At 42.2% G+C, this 20,570-nt stretch overlaps 1 protein-coding gene across 2 annotated transcripts; it reads right to left on the reverse strand.

Annotated features, from left to right (window-relative positions):
* Positions 1–1,013: 1,013 nt before the first annotated feature.
* Positions 1,014–17,269, reverse strand: LOC135906469 (nematocyst expressed protein 3-like). Of its 2 annotated transcripts, XM_065437855.2 has the most exons (5): positions 16,916–17,269; positions 14,676–14,806; positions 9,791–9,912; positions 7,294–7,572; positions 1,014–5,623 (listed from the first exon to the last, which is right to left on the reverse strand). In XM_065437855.2, the coding sequence occupies exons 2-5, from the start codon at positions 14,767–14,769 to the stop codon at positions 5,603–5,605; spliced, it is 516 nt and encodes a 171-aa protein (XP_065293927.1). In that variant the 5' UTR covers positions 14,770–14,806; positions 16,916–17,269; the 3' UTR covers positions 1,014–5,602. The 2 variants fall into 2 exon arrangements, 1 of the variants encoding a protein (XP_065293927.1); XR_010565734.1 differs by lacking the exon at positions 16,916–17,269 and adding an exon at positions 16,231–16,392 and having other exon boundaries at positions 1,014–7,572.
* Between the last annotated feature and the right edge of the window lie 3,301 nt (positions 17,270–20,570).

Here is a 20,570-nt window from a genome sequence, read left to right on the forward strand (position 1 = left end):
GCACACTGCTGGCATATCACTTATAATTTAGGACCACAGAGTAGGTACTTCTGTCTGTAAAATGATGGCGCAAGCTGCTAGGCCGCAAGCTGCACACCATAACTGATTGATTTTGAGTGACAGTGTTATAGTGCAGCTAGAAGTAATTGAAAATGTTATATGCATGTTTTCCTAGAGTCCTGAAAGAAGTACTCCATCGTGCACAGAGTTGTTAACACTCATTTTCTTCCTGCTTACGGTGTAATATACAAAATGCAGACAATATTTCTCCAGCATTCTGGAAGAGACAAAAGTGGCAACCAACTTACACAACTGGTGGGGGATTCTATGGGCGATGTGCAGTGAAAGCTAAATTAGTTAGTAGGCAATTCAGTTTAGACACAACTGCTAAAGTACATTTTCTTCCTCTTTAGGGGCATTAAATAAAGCAAGTACATTTTTCCCGGCTTCCTTGGAAAACTAAACATGGCAGGGAAATTCAGTTTGCACGCTGAGATGGATTGAGGCATATTATTGGCGATTTGAAAACAGTATTTAAAATGGATATAATTACAGCCTTTATAGAAAATTACTAACACATGCGTTCCAGAGTGCTAGAATAGTGTTTTACAAATCATGTAGAATGTGTCCTGAAAGAATTGAACATGACACAGAGTTTACATTCTGAAGGAATAGGGCATCTCGTGGTTTATATGTGTGCAAAGTTTCAAGTGTGTCAATATGGACTTTGCAAAAAATTATTTAGGTAAGTGCTTGAAAGAGTTACACAGCCATTATACACATTGTTTTTCAGTGTCCTGGCAGAAACCCCTCCACCCCTACTGCAAGTGTGTGACTTAATAAATTTTTCATGCAGCATGTTTATGAAGATTACACAGTAGACAACCCAGGCAGGATCAACTGTCTCATGGCCATGCACTTACTGCTCATTCTGTATATCCTACAAGCACTACAAGCTAACATTAATCACCTGTGATAGCCTGGAAACACTCACTTGCACAAAAGAAAAGTAGTACAGTGGTAAATTATCTTTATTCATACCTCAGGAACAACTGAAATGAAATGCCGGTACACAGGGCAACATACACACTTGCAATGCAAGAAGTAAAATGGTGCGTGTATAAATGGCAATTTTCTAAGTGAAGATGGGAATACATTGCAAAGGTCAACACAGATTGTGACACAGAGCAGACATAATGTGATTGTTCAGCATATCACAGTATAAAAGAAGGCACCTGTAAGAGACTGATGTATACACATTTATCCTGAAAGCCCAAGCATAACGAGGGCGAGAAATGTTCACTCGGGTGCAGCAAATTAAACACTTCACACCTACAAACAAACAAATGCTATGAGACCTCACACCTGCAGACACATTCACGGCGTAAATATGAACACGGAGAAGATCTGCAAACACATTCAGAACATGGAGAGCATAAAACAACAGTCCTTGAGGAGCCAAAAAGGCACAGTCTGTACACCATGCATTGGCAGTGTGAAGCGAGGTGTGCACGTCAGTTTAAAGCTTGCATATGTAAGTTGTAGACGAACACTTCAACAAGAAGGTCAGGGAACAAAGTTCCACACTAAAGCTATCTGCATGTGACAAACACGGTCTTTTTTAATGCAAACGGTAGTCAATGTAAAAACTGCAGGAGACTCATTGTAACAAATGGTGGATTTAACTTAAGTGCCACAGTAACTCTTTGCACCAGTGACACTGGAACTGAAAACGCAGCAAATGACAACTTGCATAAACATTACAAGCCCCGTTGTTAAAAATAAATTAAATTTTGCAGTTTAATATCCCAGGTGACTCGCAGACTATTGAACACTATAGTGGAGTGCATCAAATTATTTTGACCAACAGTGTTTTTTTGTTTTTTTTTTAATGTGCACCCAAGGCAACACAACAGGAGCACTTTTGCATTCTGCCTCCTTCTAAATGTGTCTGCCGTGGCCTTGGATTGAACCCGCAACAGCAGCAGCATCCAGCAGCAGAATGCTATGGCCACTGATTAACTGTGGCAGGAAGCACATGTGAATTATACTATAATGGATAGGCTGGACCAAGACACTATCCTGAAGAAGGGTGAATGATGTGCAGTCTGACACCTCCTCCTTCCCTCGCAGTGGCCTTCTATGCCAACTCTTAAACAATATAGGACTTTCAATCAATTGATATGCTAGCTAACTAGGCAGTGTAAATAAAGTACAGAATAGTTTGGACAAATATATCCAAGTCGGGAGGCATAAAAGGTGCAAGTGGTTCTTGCTGTGTACCAAACTCAAAACTATAAAGGAAGGACTTAATTTTTTTTTAGCTGATCAACATGGGGTAGACGGTTTTGTGTCACTGTGTAATAACAGTAATGGGACAGCGTAGAAGTCATTCACTTGCAGGGTTACTTTCAACATTGTCTGATGCAGCAGCATGATTCCGCACTCTAGTGATGAGCACCGTTTGCTGGCTCAGCTAATCAATGAATACCAAAAGTAATGCATGTCAAAGCGATCAATTTAGAATGTGGTCCCTGATGATATAATGCCTGCGATTCTCACTGCAATGTTGCTGTGCTTAGATTCAGTTCAAGTTCGAGAGCACAATCTAGCTGAGTCGTGGCTGTTGCCAGTGGATCACATTATTTTGGCAAACTCGGAGCACTCAAAGACTTTCAGAATTATTTTGGAATGTTTGCAATGAAAACCTCCATTGAAAGGTGGATTTCTTTGTGCTGAGATTAATTATTCTTACAAGGAAGGTGCCTTCCAGTCAGCACACAACAGTCAGGGCAGATTAGACAGCTATCAGAGCTTGGTTTATCAAGTGACAAATGCAAAGCTGTCCTTTCAACCCTGAAGCTTAATCATATGTAACCCCTAATCCTCTTATACTGCCATTTGCATCTCTGTATAAAGTGAAATGTATGCTATTAAAAAATATAGTGCTTCTAAACACAGTAGTCATTCAGTGTACCACATAGAGAGCATTAAAATGAGGACAAATAAGGAATGCAAAATTGTGTGTTGTGTCTTTCTACTTATTCCTTTTGCCTCAGAGCACTTAACTGTTGTATTTATCACATCTCGCCATTGTAAGAGATAAAAATCCAAAGGATTCCAGAAAAATACTGCTTTCAATACACAAGATGTGTAGGGAACAAACTTTGGCAGTAGTAGCGGTTTCACAGAACCACACTCATTGAGAAACAGTCATTTTTTACTGTGAATGATGAATCGCATTGTTTAAAGTTAAAAAAAAAAACCTTCATTTCGCACTCATTCACTCACTGGCATGACAGTACAGCATATGCTATATGTTATACCTAAATTACTAATTTGCACAGTATATTGTAATGAAACTTCACAGAAGTATGACTGTGACAAACAAAATATTGGGCCCCTCAGATACCCTTATTCTAATATGAAATTAGTGCTTTGTCTTATAAGGTGACTAGATAGTGACAATGAGTAAATGCGCAAGAACTCAAAAATCACTAGCACACATCAGTTAAAACTGGTTTTGCATTGTGGCCTCTTGGTTCTGCACAAAGTCATATCACTCGTAGTGTAAAAACTAAACAACAGATAGACATAGTGCTCAACAGTGTGTTCAAAGGGGCTGGTTGGTTCATCTTTGCAATAAAAAACGAAAACAGTGCGACACAGGATGAGCAAGTAAAGAACACATGACAGAGCGCTGGCTAGCAACCAAATGCTTTATTTGCAGAAGCAGCATATAAAGGCATCACTGAAGGTGACATAAATAACAGAAAAAGAAGGATAAGCGTTAGCCACGGAGATAATACAGTTCTTTTGTTGATAGCATGAGAGATGCAGAACTGATGCATGTGCTGCCACTCGTGAATATGCAAGTATCTGTGACTATGCGAATATCTGTGAATATCTTTGAGGCATTTTGCGTATTCACAAGTGGCGACGCATGCGTCAGTTCTGCATCCCTCACACTATCAACAAACAAACAGGATTATCTCCGTGGCTAATGCTTATCCTTCTTTTTCTTTTCTTTATGTCACCTTCAATGATGTCTTTATATGCTGCTTCCGCAAATAAAGCATTTGGTTGCTTGTCAGCGCTTTGTCCTGTGCTCTTTACTCACTCATCCTGTGTAGTGTTGTTTCTGTTTTCTATTCCATAGCGCTCAACAGTGGAAAAATGTAAAGCCACCCAGTGATACTGGTATCTATGGCCAAACATTTTCACAGGTTAAATGGGTTACAGATACAGAACGTTTGTAACAAATGAAAATTCGGCTACTAAACGTATTCATTTTGTCCAGTATTATGTGTGTACTGTTATAAATGTGCAATGTTTCTCTGAGAACATGTCTTCTTTCTATCTTGTAGTTTGTCCTTTTACCTTAGGCTTTGTTTAGGAAGATTTTATTGCTCGTAGCTCGAACATAGATCAATGAGACTGCCCAGCCTGCACACAAGGCTTTGGCTTATGCAGGCTGGCTATTCCTTTGCATATATATTTTTTGGCAATATAGGCTCTTATCATTATTATTATTATTATTAATATTATTATTATTATTACTACTACTACTACTACTATAAATGGAAGTAGAGGAATGAAATGGGTAATAAAAAGCGAAATCTCAGGCATGATGTAGTACACAAATATGACTATCAACTTTAAAATTTTACTGAAGCTGCTTTCACCAGAGAGGTGCTCACTTTCACAAGTCGCAGTTCTGACAGCATGACATGGAGGAAGCTCCAGCGGAGAAGCGCTCCTGATCACAACCGCAAGAGAAACAAGTATTTGATTGCATAGCAGCAGGGGCGTTTTTGTTTGCCTAGCTATGCGGCGTGGCAAATGCAAATGGTGCAGTGATCAGAAACATAAGGAGAAAGTTGACCTTTAAAATCTGCGCCATACATTTAGATATTATATATACTACATTAGGTTATTATACAGGACTGCACTAAAGTAAATACAAGAAACAGCGGAGTGAATGCCATACTGTTCTTTTGCAAGTGAACAAAATAATAACTATCTTCTAACTATCCCCAGACTGGCCACCTAGGAAACTTAAGAGATTCCATTGTGCAATAAAGTAACAAGAGCACAGAGTTAGGTCTACCGAAAAGTTGTAACAAACATTCACCGTCCTTCAATTTCTAAACAAAGTTAGCAAAATTCTTTCTAACTTCACAATTCGCAATATTATAACACTGCCAGCATTTTATTGCACTTTGCCTGCAAATTCAACCTTGAAATGTGTGCATTGCACTAAGCAAGCTTTTGCTTCTTGTGCAACAGCACCAGTTCTGATTAATATCAGCAAGAATTTAATGCAAAGAGGACGCAAGGCTTCACCACTCGTGGCACAGAACTCTCGGGAACCTACTGATCCGTAACAAGGACCCATAAAAATGCACACAAAAATTTTTTAAATACAAGCTGTGTGCAAGCACAACAGTCGGTGCCGACCACTGGCACTGACTGCACTTGCACATGAGACTCTCAAGCACCGGCTCTTTCAATGCAGAATCAGTTCTGATTAATATCAGTAAGAATTTCGTGCAAAGAGGATACAAGGCTTCACCACTCGTGGCACAGAACTCTCAGGAACCTACAGATCCGTAACAAGGACCTGTAAAAACGCACACAAAAATTTTAAAAATGCAAGCTGTGTGCGAGCGCAACAGTCGGTGCCGACCACTGGCACCGACTGCACTTGCACCCGAACTCTCAAGCACCGGCTCTTTCAATGCAGAATCAGTTCTGATTAATATCAGTAAGAATTTTGTGCAAAGAGGATGCAAGGCTTCACCACTCGTGGCACAGAACTCTCGGGAACCTACAGATCTGTAACAAGGACCCGTAAAAATGCACACCAAAATTTTTAAATATGCAAGCTGTGTGCAAGCACAACAGTCGGTGCCGACCACTGGCACCAACTGCACTGCACCCAAGACTCTCAAGCACCAGCTCTTTCAATGCAGAGCATGTGCCCCACTGCATGCCACCAGCTACTGTCCAACTTCAGGAGTCGGAGCCTTGCCTCCAACACCGAGACAGTGCTACTCTTCTCCAAGGGTGCAGCGTGGATTTGTGAGAAAGCTTGCACTACTTTGGCGACGCTACTCCTGGAGAAGCGTGCAGGCCCTGGCAGCGCACATCACAACATTGGGCACCAGACTGCACAATGTGCATCCGTGCACATCTTTTATATACGGTATATGTACACGTTATGCAGATTTGCATAATAAACATGTATGCAAGATACTTTGGCATCTGTTTAATTGAGTGTATTCAGATAAGTGCCTCTATGTTCAGGTAAGTGCCTATATGTCGACAGGTGAGACAGTTAAAAAACCCACAGCCTGCCCTCCTCTATTATCTACCTTTGAACAATAAAAACAAGAACAATAGAACTTCGGATGAAATAAGAGTCAAGTGTATTCTATTGATTACTCCTGTACAAAAATAGAGTGCAAGTCAAAGAAAAAAAAAAAGAAGGAGGTGGTGAGCTGAGAGTAGGCTTCACATGTGCAAGCTGGCCTCCCATGGAGCAGGCTGCAGTGTAAGCACAGGACAGTGGCAGGTTGATGGTGCACGCTTGAGCTAGAGACCTCTGTGTAGGGAGCATTCATTACAGTGCCAAAGTGATAGGTATGCATAACTTTTGCAGCTTAACCATTGGCTTTGTCACACTCCGACTTCTCATATATAGTAGTTGGCACTCCGTGGTGGATGCGCTGGGAGCCACTATTGGCTGCATTACTTCTCCATTTTAGTCGGGATGAGTAAGAGGTACACATCGCTTATGCGGTGCATTCACTGCAAAATGCCACCTCTGGTAGAAACCAGAGTGCAAGCAAACCAGCCATTCAGCCGTCATGGTTTTGCATACATGGTGCTCTTTTTTACACTACATTCTATACACAAACACTGGCATTGTTGAATTCTTTCCTGCGTCTATAGAGGAAATGGAAATGCAACAGGCCATGCAATAGAGTGGTGTTTGGCATAATTCTTCCCGTGTTTATGCGGTAACAAGCTCTGAAACACCAGAAGCAACCTCTGAATTGATTTCAACCACCTGGGGTTCTCCTGCATGTGCAAAAGTCTAAGTACACAACTGCTTTTTCACTCCGCCCTCATTAGAATGTGGCCAGGACTCGAACCCACGACCTCATGCTCAGCGAGAGAATGCCACAGCCACTCAGCCACCGCAGCGAGTCAACACATGTGCGATCACCATTCACGGCTGTGCTAGCTTATCTACGATTTTGTGAAATTCACTGCAGGGGGACTGACATAAGGTGGTGGTGGATCGAATGGTGCATATGGCGATGGCAACGGTGCAGCAGACGGTTGTACCAGTGGTGCTGCATAGTCACCCATGCAGGGGCCTTCCTGTGGGAATGGTGCAGTTGGCTGGGGGTGGTAAGTCTGTTGGGGATATGACATGGCTGGAGGTGATGGTGCTCCTCCCGAAACTAGGGGATATGCTTCAAGGGGAGAGTGCATCCTTGCCCCCGATGTCACAACAGGGGCAGCCGGCGCCAGCGGAGGTGGAATGCGGGGACTGGCATTCTGCATCATTGACGAGAAAGCAGGCTCACCAGCGATTCGGGTCATGGAACAGGTCATACTGTTATAACCTGCAGTTGGCTAGTGTCACTTTGACAGTAGGATCTTGACATGCCCAAATCGGTACAGGCGTAATCAAAGGAAATGAAGCCACTAGAGGCATAAGTGCCACACTAAATAAAATGCGGCAGCGTCGTGGCAAGGGTCAAATCTCCTCAAGTTCATTGCAAAAAACGTTTTCGTGAAAGTAACGTAAAGTGCTCAGAATTATCAAAAGAGAGCAGAATGAACTGGGCACATTAAAAAAAAAACAGTGTTGTATTGGCTGTGCAGTAAAATATACAGAAAAGGCCTTTGTTTTGAAAAAGCGTGAATAACTTACTATGGCATATACCACATGGAGATGGTATAGTAATGGGTTTCTCTGTTAATTAAAAAAAGATAACCTTAAAAGTAATTGATATTTGTGCAAAAAGTGGCCGGTCATGCATCTGCTCGCCCACCATCAAACAACAGTTCTTGCTGACAACAATTCACGACAGTGGCAGACATCAATCATTCAAGAATTATGAATTGGCTTTCCAATGAACAATATTTCACTATTTTCAATATGTTTTCAGGCATTCATCCCTGAAATCAAACAAATGTGCATATTTGTCCACAGAGCTCAAGGAAGGCTTCATGGTGAAGCGTTAAATTGGATGCTGATGGATTTTTTCACAAGTTAGGGAACAGATATTTCAAAACTTCTTTGGTTTATTATTGCGATTGTGCCATGCGATGTTTGCAGGCCCTCTATTCAGTGCTCCTTCAGCAAATATATGCAGTCACAAGTCAGCACTGTGTTCATTTATTGCCCTGATATTTTCTTGCTCTGGCATCACTCAAAGCTGCATCACAAAAAGATTAATCACGGATTCGCTCAATTAACGAGCCCAGTCGAATAATCGTAACAAAAGAACTGCTTCTCAGGAAACTAAGAGGCGAAACCCACATCTTTCGCATTACGTTTGTGATGCTCTACCGCCCGAGCTACAGATGCAACCACCCCCTCTCCACTTCCTTGTGCATCATTTTACATGTAGTAAACCTAGCCCCGGCCGGCACATCATCAAACTTGCAATTCAGAAAATGTGGGCTCAGCTCCCACTGGCAGGAAGTTGTCTTTTCATTCACATTTCCTTTTCAGTAATACCCTTCAAGTGCCATGTGCACAATTGTGTACACCAAGACAGTGTATCAAAAGCAGAAACATTAACGAAAATAATTCCATATAAAATGTGTAGCGTAAATCTTGACACATTTCTGATCGGACCTGTGCTGCAAGTTTGAACAATATGAGTAAAGTGTTTTTGGTAAAACGATCGACTTGCAACGTTGATGGCTGGTTGTTTACTCTTGGTTTCAAGTATCTCATCACATAGCAGGTTTGTTTGTTTCTTTCTTTCTTTCTTTCTTTCTTTCTTTCTTTCTTTCTTTCTTTCTTTCTTTCTAGCACATTCTTTTGATTAGAACACTTGAATATAGGCAAGACTGGTTAAATCCATAGCCATAGACTAGGTTATAAACTAAAATGTGCAAGAACAAGCAACAAATTGAGTGTACAAAGCAAACTGTACATAAGAAAACAATTTCCACTGATAAAGAAAAATTGGAATAAACATGAAGTGTGAACCAGTGTAAGGCAATACATAAAAAGAAAACAACAAATGCTTGATAATACAATTAATATGATCTAAAGCATAATGCTAAATGCACTTCTTACATCGTCTTGCACTGACAGTCAAAGAAGGATTCACTTCTTACGTTATCTTTTGCAATGTTTTACATTAGGCACGTTTTTCCAGTGGCTCTATAGCTGGTTCACAAGTTCATTGTTCTCATCTCTGAAGTTCCTGCACAGAGTTCTCACATGGAGCTCACTTACCGTAAACTTGACAAATTTCAGTGAAGAATTGAAAATACATGATCCGCACTACAGTTGTACATTTTTCTTGACTCTGAAGGTACAATAAATGAGGTGAAGCTAAATTTTCAAAGGACAGAATTAATTAGCACCAAAGGGGATAATGTTTCAACATTTCAATTAAAAATCAATTTTGCCCATGCTTTCCTTGGTGCTTCATTTACTGTTGGCTTTGTACAATTGTAACCAATACTGTAGTTTCACCAAGAAAAATATGCACTGATTTCAAAGTATGTACTGTTTTGCTATACTTACATACAGACTGTGTTGTCGTCGAAGGCAGGCACACAATATGCTGATACAACCCGCTGCAACCGTCACCGCAACAAAGATTATGAAGATTGTTGCAGGAGGCAACGCAGTCCTGTGTTTTTTCCCTGTGCAAATATTGAGTTTATTTTACACAGATCATACAGACTTACAACATTTGATGACAGCAGATAAGAAAGAGTTCAAATTGGGTTTCTCTATTAGTACCGTTTCTCTAACCAGAACAAAACAAAGCAGCAAAGTTGCATACATCACTTGCAGTAAAATAATATACCAAGGATGATGGAATGATCAGACACGACTAATCACCAAATAAAGAAAGCTCGCTGACCATGATGAAGTTGTAATATACACCCAGTTAAGCACTTGCATTAGTATGTACATGATATATAGAAGTTATTTTTCACTATGATGCTTCAGGAAAATGCTAATGGCTGTCTCAGCATGTTGCATTTATTGCTGAGAGTCCCTGTGAATGCAGACAAAAGACAACTCCTTGGTGGCCCGCAATGATCACACTCTGTATACAATTAAGTTTCTCGTTTCTTTTCTCTGAAGAGTAGTATTTCCAGACTCAGGTTCAAGGCTTTGTGAAACTTCACTGGGACATCGCATATATGCCACTATGAATTCTTTCATCCTCCTCAAGGAGTGAGGGCTGTGTAACTGCACAATTGAGAAGCTCTGCTTAGAAAGCACATACTACTACTACTACTACTACTACTACTACTACTACTACTACTACTACTACTACTACTACAACTACTAATACTATTCCAGACTGCTTAACGACACAGCAGAATATGACAAATGTGAAAGCTCATTAAGAGGAATTATCCACACACACACACACATGCACAAACACACGCACAGACGTGACACGAGCAGGAGGTTGCGGATGGAGACAAACATGGTCGCCCGAACACTGCCTTTTATTCTTCGTCTATCTCTTTCTCCACTATTGCACCGTGCCATCCTTGTGCAGATCGTCAAATGCTTTTCTCTCCCACTGAGGGAGTCGTAGGTACAAGGGGAGATGATACCGTCATAATGTTCTCACATATGAACGATGTTAGTGCGGCAGTCTGGTGAGGTCCAGCCGAGCTCAGCTGGTCCAGGCTGGCTGTAGCACTCCGGACGACATATGCATGCCCCAATGAAGGAAGGTTTGGACACATGGGAGCCGTGGGAACTCGGGTGTCATTGCAACATGGAGACACACAGTGTCTTCGGCTTGAACCTTTGGTAGACTGGGTCACTGAGGCGACGTCTCTGTTGTTCCAGTATGCCTGGAAAATGTCTGCCTTTTTCACCCTTGTGCACAGCGTTGTCGCAGCAATCCTTGGTGTGGGAGCAGTCCTGATATGTGATGCTGAAGGTGTGTACGACACCATTTCTTTCTTGCAAAACGTCGTATTCGTTGCATTCACCTTGGGTTTAGTTGCCTTGAACACAGATGTTTTCTTTGTTGCATCTGGGCTTTTGGCAACGCTCATCGTCATCATCCATGTCAAGGTTGTCTTCGTGGTCGCTGAAGTAGTTCCTGAAGTTGCGGATGTTGATCATTGTGATGTTATTGCAACAGTTGTTGAGGTAGCGTATCTATCGGAATATGCCTTTGATTGCTGGCGCTAATTGATGTAGAGATGAATGACTGGTGCGTACACTGCTCCTTTTTGCGAGATTTGTCTGGCAGCGAGTGCAGTGAGTGCAAGTACAGTTTCTCACTATAACACCTAGAGGGAAATCTGGCGCCACCGTCTATGGGAGTTTATGGGCACCGTGCCGTCATGGGAATGACGGTATATGTGTCTGCGAGGCTCGTGTTGGCTTCATCTAAAACGTGGACATGGCTACACAAATAACGCATTCTCAAAGTAAAATCTTCATAAAATGTTTCCATTCACGCATATTACATCTTTACTCACCTACAATGCATGAACGAATGAAGAAAAGCAAGAACAGACGGCAAACTGTTTCAAAGCGAACGCAAACCTTGCCGTGTGTCTTCCGACTTTAGCGGCCCGTTGATACTTTTTTACGTAACATGTATTCGTACACGCAATAACAAGTTCTCATAGTTAAACAAAACATGTTTTTGCGTAATAATAAAGCCAAAACAGCTTTTCAAATGCTGTTTTAGTAGAAAATGAATCATCGTGACAGACGGAACGGTGCTGGCCAAGCACGTCTTCAAGGTGTCCTGTCTCTCCGAGAACAATGCCAATCCGAAGTCACAATATACCAGCATTCCCAAGCATACCACAGCGCAGCAGTGTCAGATTTCCCTCTAGGTAATGTAGTGAGAAACTCTATGGTGGCAGCCTTCTCGGAAGGCTTTCCTGGGGCTGCCACAACGACATGACAAATGGGCGCTTCGGTATTTCTGCAGTGCGTGATGCTGCTTTGTGTGTGCTATGCTTCTGAACTGGCAGCGTCTTGTTGAGGTGTAGTACTCAGCAGGCTTGAGAGTCTCGAAGCAGCTAGATCTCTAGATGTGTATGGCTCCAAAATGTCTTCACCTTGGAAAGTAGGTGCGTTGGTGCTGGTACTTGTATTCTGATTTCGTCCTCACACTAAGCAAGTTGGCTTCATTTCATTGGAATAAGTGACAGCTGTACTTGAGATAAGGTGTTTGACAGCCATTGAAGTGTCACGTGACAAGAAACCCGGTGGCAGGTCCGTGCGTACAAGACAATGGTGTGAGCACGTTAAATGTCGAGAGCGTAGATGGTGAAGATGGTTTCGCGGTTGTTATCATGTGCAAGGCATGCGTTTTGCGCGCCTCTTCTTGGGAGGATCACAACATGGGAAAGTTGTCGACGATCTGGTCATACGCAACTTTGATTGGAACCGATGATGAGTGCTACGTGGAGACTGTGGGGGACTGCGGCGGACCAGTTGGAATGTTTCTAGCTGATAGATAATGAAGGAGTCTGCAGCATATACCTTAAATCGACTGATCATCTCTTCCTTGATTTGCTCCCATGATTCCTCGTTATCAAATCTGTGCGTTAAGTAGAATCGAAATGCCTCACCAGTGACGTAGTCATTGAAGTTGGCGACCATGTCCTGTTCCAACCATGATGCAGCGGATGCGGGGAGCTCGAATAGGCAAAACCAGTGTTCCACGAGCCCATCATCCGCTGATCCAGTGTGCTTCGGTATGTCCAAGGCTTGTTGTGATGCGATCATGATGTTGGTTGGTGTCAGCGGTGGAGTTCGCGCGCGCGCACACACGCACACGCACGCACACATGCACACACATAGTGCTCACGGGCAGAGGTACAATATAGGGACCGACAAAAAATGAAGGAAATGCAAAAAGTGCTGAGTTGCAGACATTGGCTCCACTGCTAAGAGCTTAAGAACAGCAATGTGATAGGTTCCACCAAACTAGAAACATACAATATATTCCATGCAGCTTGATTGAAACATTTCTTTAAGGTAGCACATAGTTCGTAGACAATATTTGTTCCCAGTCACAATGATACTTTAAGTATTTTTGAAACTTTTTGTGCACTGAGTTAGTTGTTTAGTTCAAAGACCATACAAAAATTCATATTTACTATTCAGTTTAAAGCAGAACCTCCACTTCAAGAAGTTCTACAGAGCATTCATATGAACACTGTGTGGCTGTTTCTATGGAGCTAATATTTTATATTAAGTTTATTGTTGCATGACCTGAATAAAGCCATGAAAAATATAAGATAAAGAACATGACTATGCGAATGCACACTTCGGTTCCGGTACTCTCAAATGCACTTTCAAAGAAAAAGTCTGCATGCCTGTCGTGAAGGAGTGACCAGACCATGTCAAATCTGAGCCAGACAGTTCCATCAGCAACTCTGTCATAACAATAAAAGACCGCAACGGCTGCAAGTGATAACTGACAGACTGTCGACAACAGCCGAATGAAGCGCTCCCATCCACTTAACTTGGTGCGGCACAGCACGAACACACTGTTCACTGAAAACACATATATGACAGTATTGCAATCCATGTATTTCATGGGCTTTCTTTAAAATTGCAAGAAAAAAACATAGAATACGGATTCAAGGAATAAATTGGGTCAAGTGTTCCAACAGAATGTGTCCTGCAACTTTTTCAAGTACAACTTTGACTAAAAAATGACTATACATTGTCCCATAAATCATTAAAGCTATTTACCCAGGCAAGTGCACCTGAACTAAATATTCTAAGTCGCTCAGGACGACTGTTGAAAATGTGCTGCAGGTTTCACCCACACATGAATTGCGACTTTTTCTTTTTAAAGCACAGTTAAAGTTTTATTAAACACCCCATAGAGATAAGTTGCACGTTTGTAAAAAAAACAGACATAGCCGAGCTAAAAAAAATTACACTTTTGACACTTTTACTTTATGCTGTTCACTGCTTCAAGCAGAAGTTTCAGCAATGTAACTTTTGAAGACTTGGCCACATGTACAATTCGTGCCTGCTGAGGTAACTCATATGCCATGAAGGTTTGTCAAAAACGTTTCTGTTTACACAGAATGTGATTGCCACATCCCTGTAACATCATGCTCTGCAGCCTGTCTGTAGCAAAGCATCAAAGAAGTGAACAATCACTTCCTTGACCTAATGTTTTGATAGGCAGCCCAACAATGGGGGCAGAAGAGTGAACACAGCACCGAATTAGTGAGAGCTTTAACTTTCCGTTTACTCTTTTGTCCTCTCCATTTCTGTTGCAATGTATATAAAAACAAGCCATGCTCTACCAACAAGCCCAATCCCACACCCTTCTGGACTTTCCTTAAGAAACCACCAAGAAAGCTCAACAAAGAAGCATGCTCATTTTGCATCAAAGTAGGCATGGCAGTGCTATATAATGACATTACAAATAACTTACATTTCTTTTCAAATTCATCATCAAAAGCATGTGCCAGACTGAGGAGAAAACTGAAGCAGGCACACACCACGAAAGACTTGATGAAAGTATCCATGCTGAGCTTGAAGTGACAGCAGCTGCTTCAGGCAGGCCTGCATACCACCCCAAGAAACCAATTATTTGGGGTTCGGTGATAATATTTATAAATCAGCACAGCCAGCAGCATTCAAAGAAGTATTGACATCGGGTAGCATCACTTTGTACAATCACACAGCATTGCATGCTTATTGCCTTGCTGTATAATCATCACTAAAATGTGTTGTATGCAGTCACTGTTTAACATGGATACATTGAAGCATGGTATTCTTTAGGAATGCTAATGGCACAATTATCAAACAGTATAAAAAAGCATCAGATACACACTTCACATGGTAACTGGTTAATAGAAATGAATGCAATATGTGCAATAACTGGTAAGCATGTTTATAAGGAAGCCCTAACAATCTCATGTCATCACCGTATATACTTGTGTAAGGCCCACATTACAGGAGACAAACTACTCACTGGCACCTCGAACTGCACTCGGACTTCTGTGCAAAGTAACTCAACTACTGGCTCAACCGACCATGCACACATTTACAGTTAACTGATTTCCATGGCACAGACATGCCACAAATATATCCAAATAATCGGACAGTGTGGAAAAAAAGAAAGAAAGGAAAACGAATTGCAATGGCAAAATTGATTTAGTTTTTTTATAGCAACAACATGGATGGAAATTCATTTACATATTCTTTCTCACTGTTCTGTGATAAAATAAAGTTAACTTTAAATTTCGTGATTGCCGAGGCTGCAAATCTGTTTCGTGTTGACCGATTTGGTGCAGATACTGCTGCCTTGACTCTGCTACGCTGTCAGTCTAGGCTGTGCTGTAAAAAATGAATTTGGAGCTTTATTTATTTACTTTTGCTGGTGCACAAGCTTATGCCATTTCGTTCGGTAAGCACATACACGAACATAATAGTAGGCATCTTCAGTAGTTGCCAGCCCAAGCATATATGTACCCACAGACCAAAAAATTGGAGGACGCTTAAGCTTCGCCTTTAAAGAGTGGAACGCCATAGCATTCAAAGATCCCCCACTACTTCTCACGACTCCCGGCAACTGAAGCTTATGTAACTGTTTCTGTTATTGTTTTGCACTTTTACTATTTAAGTCTGCGAAGATTTAACATAAAGCGCATGCAATGTTGGGGCTTTGTTTCATGACATTTGTTTGTGGTTTGTCATATTCTCAAAATTCTGAGGAATAACTTTGACAAGCATGTAAGACAAGGTATGAGCAATTTTGGTGATAGAATGGTGAAGCAATACAACCCGCATATACTGCATGCCATATAGCAAGGCGTGGCATATACATTTACCTAAATATATACGGAAATTTTAACTCGCGGACAACTACGCCGGCGCCGCGGTCTTTCTGCGACACGCACGGCGCCCTTAACGAAGGGCGCATGATGAGGAATTTTAACCCTATTGCATTAAAGATTAGCCAACTGCCAGCTATGCCTACGCACCACTGAGCCGCTTCGACGGTGTAGTAGGTATCACTTTCAGTGCGCGCCGATTGGTTAGCTGAAAACCAGTTGGACCGATTGGTTAGTTGGGCAAGACCGATCCAAACATCCAACTCGTTGTGTACTAAGTCATGCGAAAGTGATAAACAGTATCGCCAAAACTGATCGTCCAATCGAGGATATGTCCGCTGCAGAGCCGACTGAGCGGAGCATGCAGGTCTCTCCACTTGGCTTGATCGTTTTGACAGCCAAACGCAGTGCGCGTCTAAACCTCCGTGCGCGCCGGGAGCCGCACGTGTGCTATCGATACCGTGACAACACGGCGCTGCCGTGGCGAACGCGCCTCAAGTATTCATATAATTGCCATCGATATAATATGCGCCGCGACGGCTCGTACAGCGCCGCAACAGCAGCGAGAAACAAGAGAGCTATAATATTGTAAACACGGCTTTTTGCGGACAAGGCAACGGAAAATAAGATCACGGTTGATTTATACACGTTTTTGAACCTGCACGTACGTTAATGAGAGAGACGAGAAGCATTTGACGGAAACGAAGTTTGGCTGTTCTGTTAATTTACGGTAAGGCTACGCCCGCGGTTATCGAATGTCACCTACTTCGAAGGATATTGCAACAGGTCACAGACATAACGGCATCCGAAAGTGCAGGCAGCATTTTGCAATCACCTTCGGTTTCCTTCGGCTTCTTGAACGGCGAAAAATATGCTTGGCGGCTCACTTGGCTGGTCAAGAAAACAGGCGTGACAACAGTGAAGGCACACGAACGGCAGCTGGGAATCAAGGCATGCACAGGCACGCCACACTACAACACGGCGCACTGCAATGTCACACACTGACATATGCTGACATCACGCACAGCGAGACGCAAAGACGTAAACACTCGCCCTTGTCACGTGAACCTCATGTGCCTAGGTCACAGCCCCACGGCCGAGATACCCCTAGAATAACCCTTTAAAATCCCCATTTTGCCGACAGTAATTTGTGGTTGTGCATGTCAACGTTATACTATAGACACATTTAGGAGCGTTGGTTCATGTAACGACGACCGCTTGTCCGCGCATTATGATATATATATATATATATATATATATATATATATATATATATATATATATATATATATATATATATATATATATATATATATATATATATATATATGTGTGTGTGTGTGTGTGTGTGTGTTCCGGTTACTCCAACTTTCCGTTCAAGCTAGGGCCTGATCTCGCTTTATTGTAAAAGGCGACAAAAAGCAACTGTTGCCCAGATGAAAACAAATCGCTTTGTCGAAAGGTTGGGTTAAGGTGAGGCAAATTTCAGCCATAGCTGACCCGCTTGTACTAAAACAACGGGAACTCGGAGCCCTTTAAAGACAGCACAGAGACGAAGCAAGTGACAGGCCGCTGGAATTAAAAACCCAGTCTACCTCCGTTAATTCGACCCTGAAGGGACCGACGAAATTGATCGAGTTATCCGATGGGTCGGATTGAGCAAGACGCAGAAGAAACGTCACAGCACCGCTGATTCGTTTGGAAATATTTGCCCGATTCTCAAAATTAACTACATTAATTAATTAGGATTAATCAACAAAGGCAGAGACCAAGCAAATGTGTCAACATACGACCAGACGCGTTCGGATACGTTACAGACGTATGCATGCAAGCTGAGGGGCTGGAAAGAATGCTTACGCACTATCTCAAAAGTGCCACTAGAAAGTTTTTGCGCCAAATGTGTAAGTCAGCTTTGCCGCAATACAGAAGTGTTATGCGGCAAAGCACACAAACGCGGCGAAAGCGGTTATCGGTTCAACTTTTGCGAGGGGGCAAAGACGTCCATTAATCGGGTAAATACCATAATCGGACATGAGCTGCCGGTATTGCTTGCAAATCTTTCTAGAGCAGGCCACTAATAGGCATTTCCGACAGAGATGGGGACGCACTTCAACGCATTCACTGTCCAGCTCTGCCAAGAGGGACGCTGCCAGTAATGGGGTCGCTATTAGGCTTACCATAGGAGTCAGGCGAGTAAATGCCGGCTGGTAAAGTTCGAATTATCCGGCAACGGTAAATTTTAGCATCGAAATAACGAAGATTTGGACCAATATAGAGATGCATGGGTGCGGGCCAGAATCTATGGTCGAGATCGAATGAGCCAGAAAATCGAATTAACCCGTGTCGAATTAACAAACCTTTATTGTAATACATTTATCGAAGAAAAAAAAAACATTGCACGCTTAAATTCCAGCACATGATTCTATAGAAGAGTATGCCGCTGGGATATTTGATGCATATTTCTAAAATGAAAAACAGTGCATAGAACGGGACAGGAAAGTGAGACAAACACAATGGCTTCAGTTGCAAATCAGCAGTGTTTGTACTTTCTTGTCCTGTTCTGTGTGCTGCTTTCGACATGATTCTAACAAGCTGGGCTGACTCAGACCCTGACTCACCAGAATTCTACGCAGCTGGGTCCAAGTGCATTCAGGCTCGCCAATATTTTACTCAGCAAGTCTCGCTCGGCATCGTACTTGCCAAAATTCTACTCAGTTGGACTCACTCAGACTCACAGGTACCTCCGAGTCAGTTTGCCAACCTATGGGTATCATATTGTCAATCATAAGGCCAAGGTGACAAAAGCAATAATCCCAAGAAACTGAGGCAACCACGCTTGAACTGTACACGACATCAGAAACTTAAATCTTACTTGGAGGGTTAGCACCACGGTCCTGTGCACTTTTTTTTGTGCCCATCTTTATGGTGCTGCTATACTTTGTTCTTTGTTATGCCCAAGTAAACATACTGGAAACATTGAAAAAATTGTGGCAGAATATATCTTACAATGGCTCTTGATGTTAGTGCCCTTAGCATTCAAGCAATGTAGCAACACACTGTATTGTTGAAGACACCTTTAATTATAACCTGCAGGAGTCATTACAAGATTTCCATTGTTTTGGGTTCATTACCAATTACACAGATCTCATGCTTAAGCAGGAACTGGTGATACGCAAAGCTTTCTCTCATGTTTGCACAAAATGTAAATGTTATGTAAAACGAAATTCTTATGATGGAAATGCTTGTACAGAATGATGCAAATGGCATGTACTGTCACACACTTCTCTGTAGCTGACTTCTTGCATAATTTTATGTTACTGAGGAGCTCAACGCTCCTTGTTCGGTGCACGTTGGAACAGGACAGGCCGCACAAGAGGCAAGAAAAACCATACTTGCTCAATGCACGCTTGAGTCCCAGTTTGTTCACTTCAATTCTTTTTCCATACCTAGCTGCATCTGTTGCCGACTTCTACACTTGTTGCCTCTGTGCATTTGGGTGCACATGGTATCGGCCAAGAATGGGCATGTACCCAGTGGCACATAATCAGTGGCGGTGTTGCAGCATGCGGGGTTAGCTTGCCATGATTGGCCGGCAATTATTACACTGAAGCACCCCACACTTTTTTAGCAAAGGAGTGTCACCAGATGTTGATCAACTTTGTGTTTAAAAGAAAGGCAATCGACAATCGTAGAACTCCCTTCCCGATTACTTCAAGCTGTTCAGGGAACATTTTGACTTCGAAGTTTATGTTTGGGAGACCTTTCTTTTGTAGGTTGTAAACACTTTTTGTCGGATACAGAATGCTAATTTTCTGGCCTTGCAGTTAGCACTGGTGATGACTAGTGATGTGGATCAGACAGAAAGGCCCATAGAACCAGATGTGAAGTTCAATAACCTTTGCAGGTGGGCTAATTGATGATGTATTCTTTGTTGCAGTGTTAAAGCGCATATAAACATAGGAAAGAAAGAAAGGACAGGAAAGAGTGCTGACTACAACTCAGGACTTGCTTAGCATATCTGAAAAAGAGTGTTGCCTTCTGGTGTCGAAGCCTTGTTCAGAGGCTTTTGACCTTTCTCACCACCGCACCAGAGCATGTAGTATACCTCGATCTGAATGGCAATGGCAAAGTCGTCTACAGAAGGAATTCCTGTGGCTGCTCCTACAACATTCACCCAATGCCTTGGAATGGGCTGAACCAGTGGCCTGTGTTTGCTGAAACCATCGACCAGACCACAGAACTGCTGTGGCAGCATACACTTTATAACACTTCGGCAGTGAATCCTAAGCAAGGTTGCTACTCAAGGAAACCACATCCACATGGTATCCATGTGGTATACTGCCGCTTCCTGAGCCCATTAGGCAAGTTCTTAGTTGTGGTCAGCGCTCTGTCATGTCCTTTCTTGATTGTTAATACATTTATATTTGCTATAACATAAATGCAAAGAATACATCACCAACTAATTGCCAGCAAACATTATTGAGGTTCAA

Source organism: Dermacentor albipictus, chromosome 9, assembly GCF_038994185.2.
Source record: "Dermacentor albipictus isolate Rhodes 1998 colony chromosome 9, USDA_Dalb.pri_finalv2, whole genome shotgun sequence".
Lineage (NCBI taxonomy): Eukaryota > Metazoa > Arthropoda > Arachnida > Ixodida > Ixodidae > Dermacentor > Dermacentor albipictus.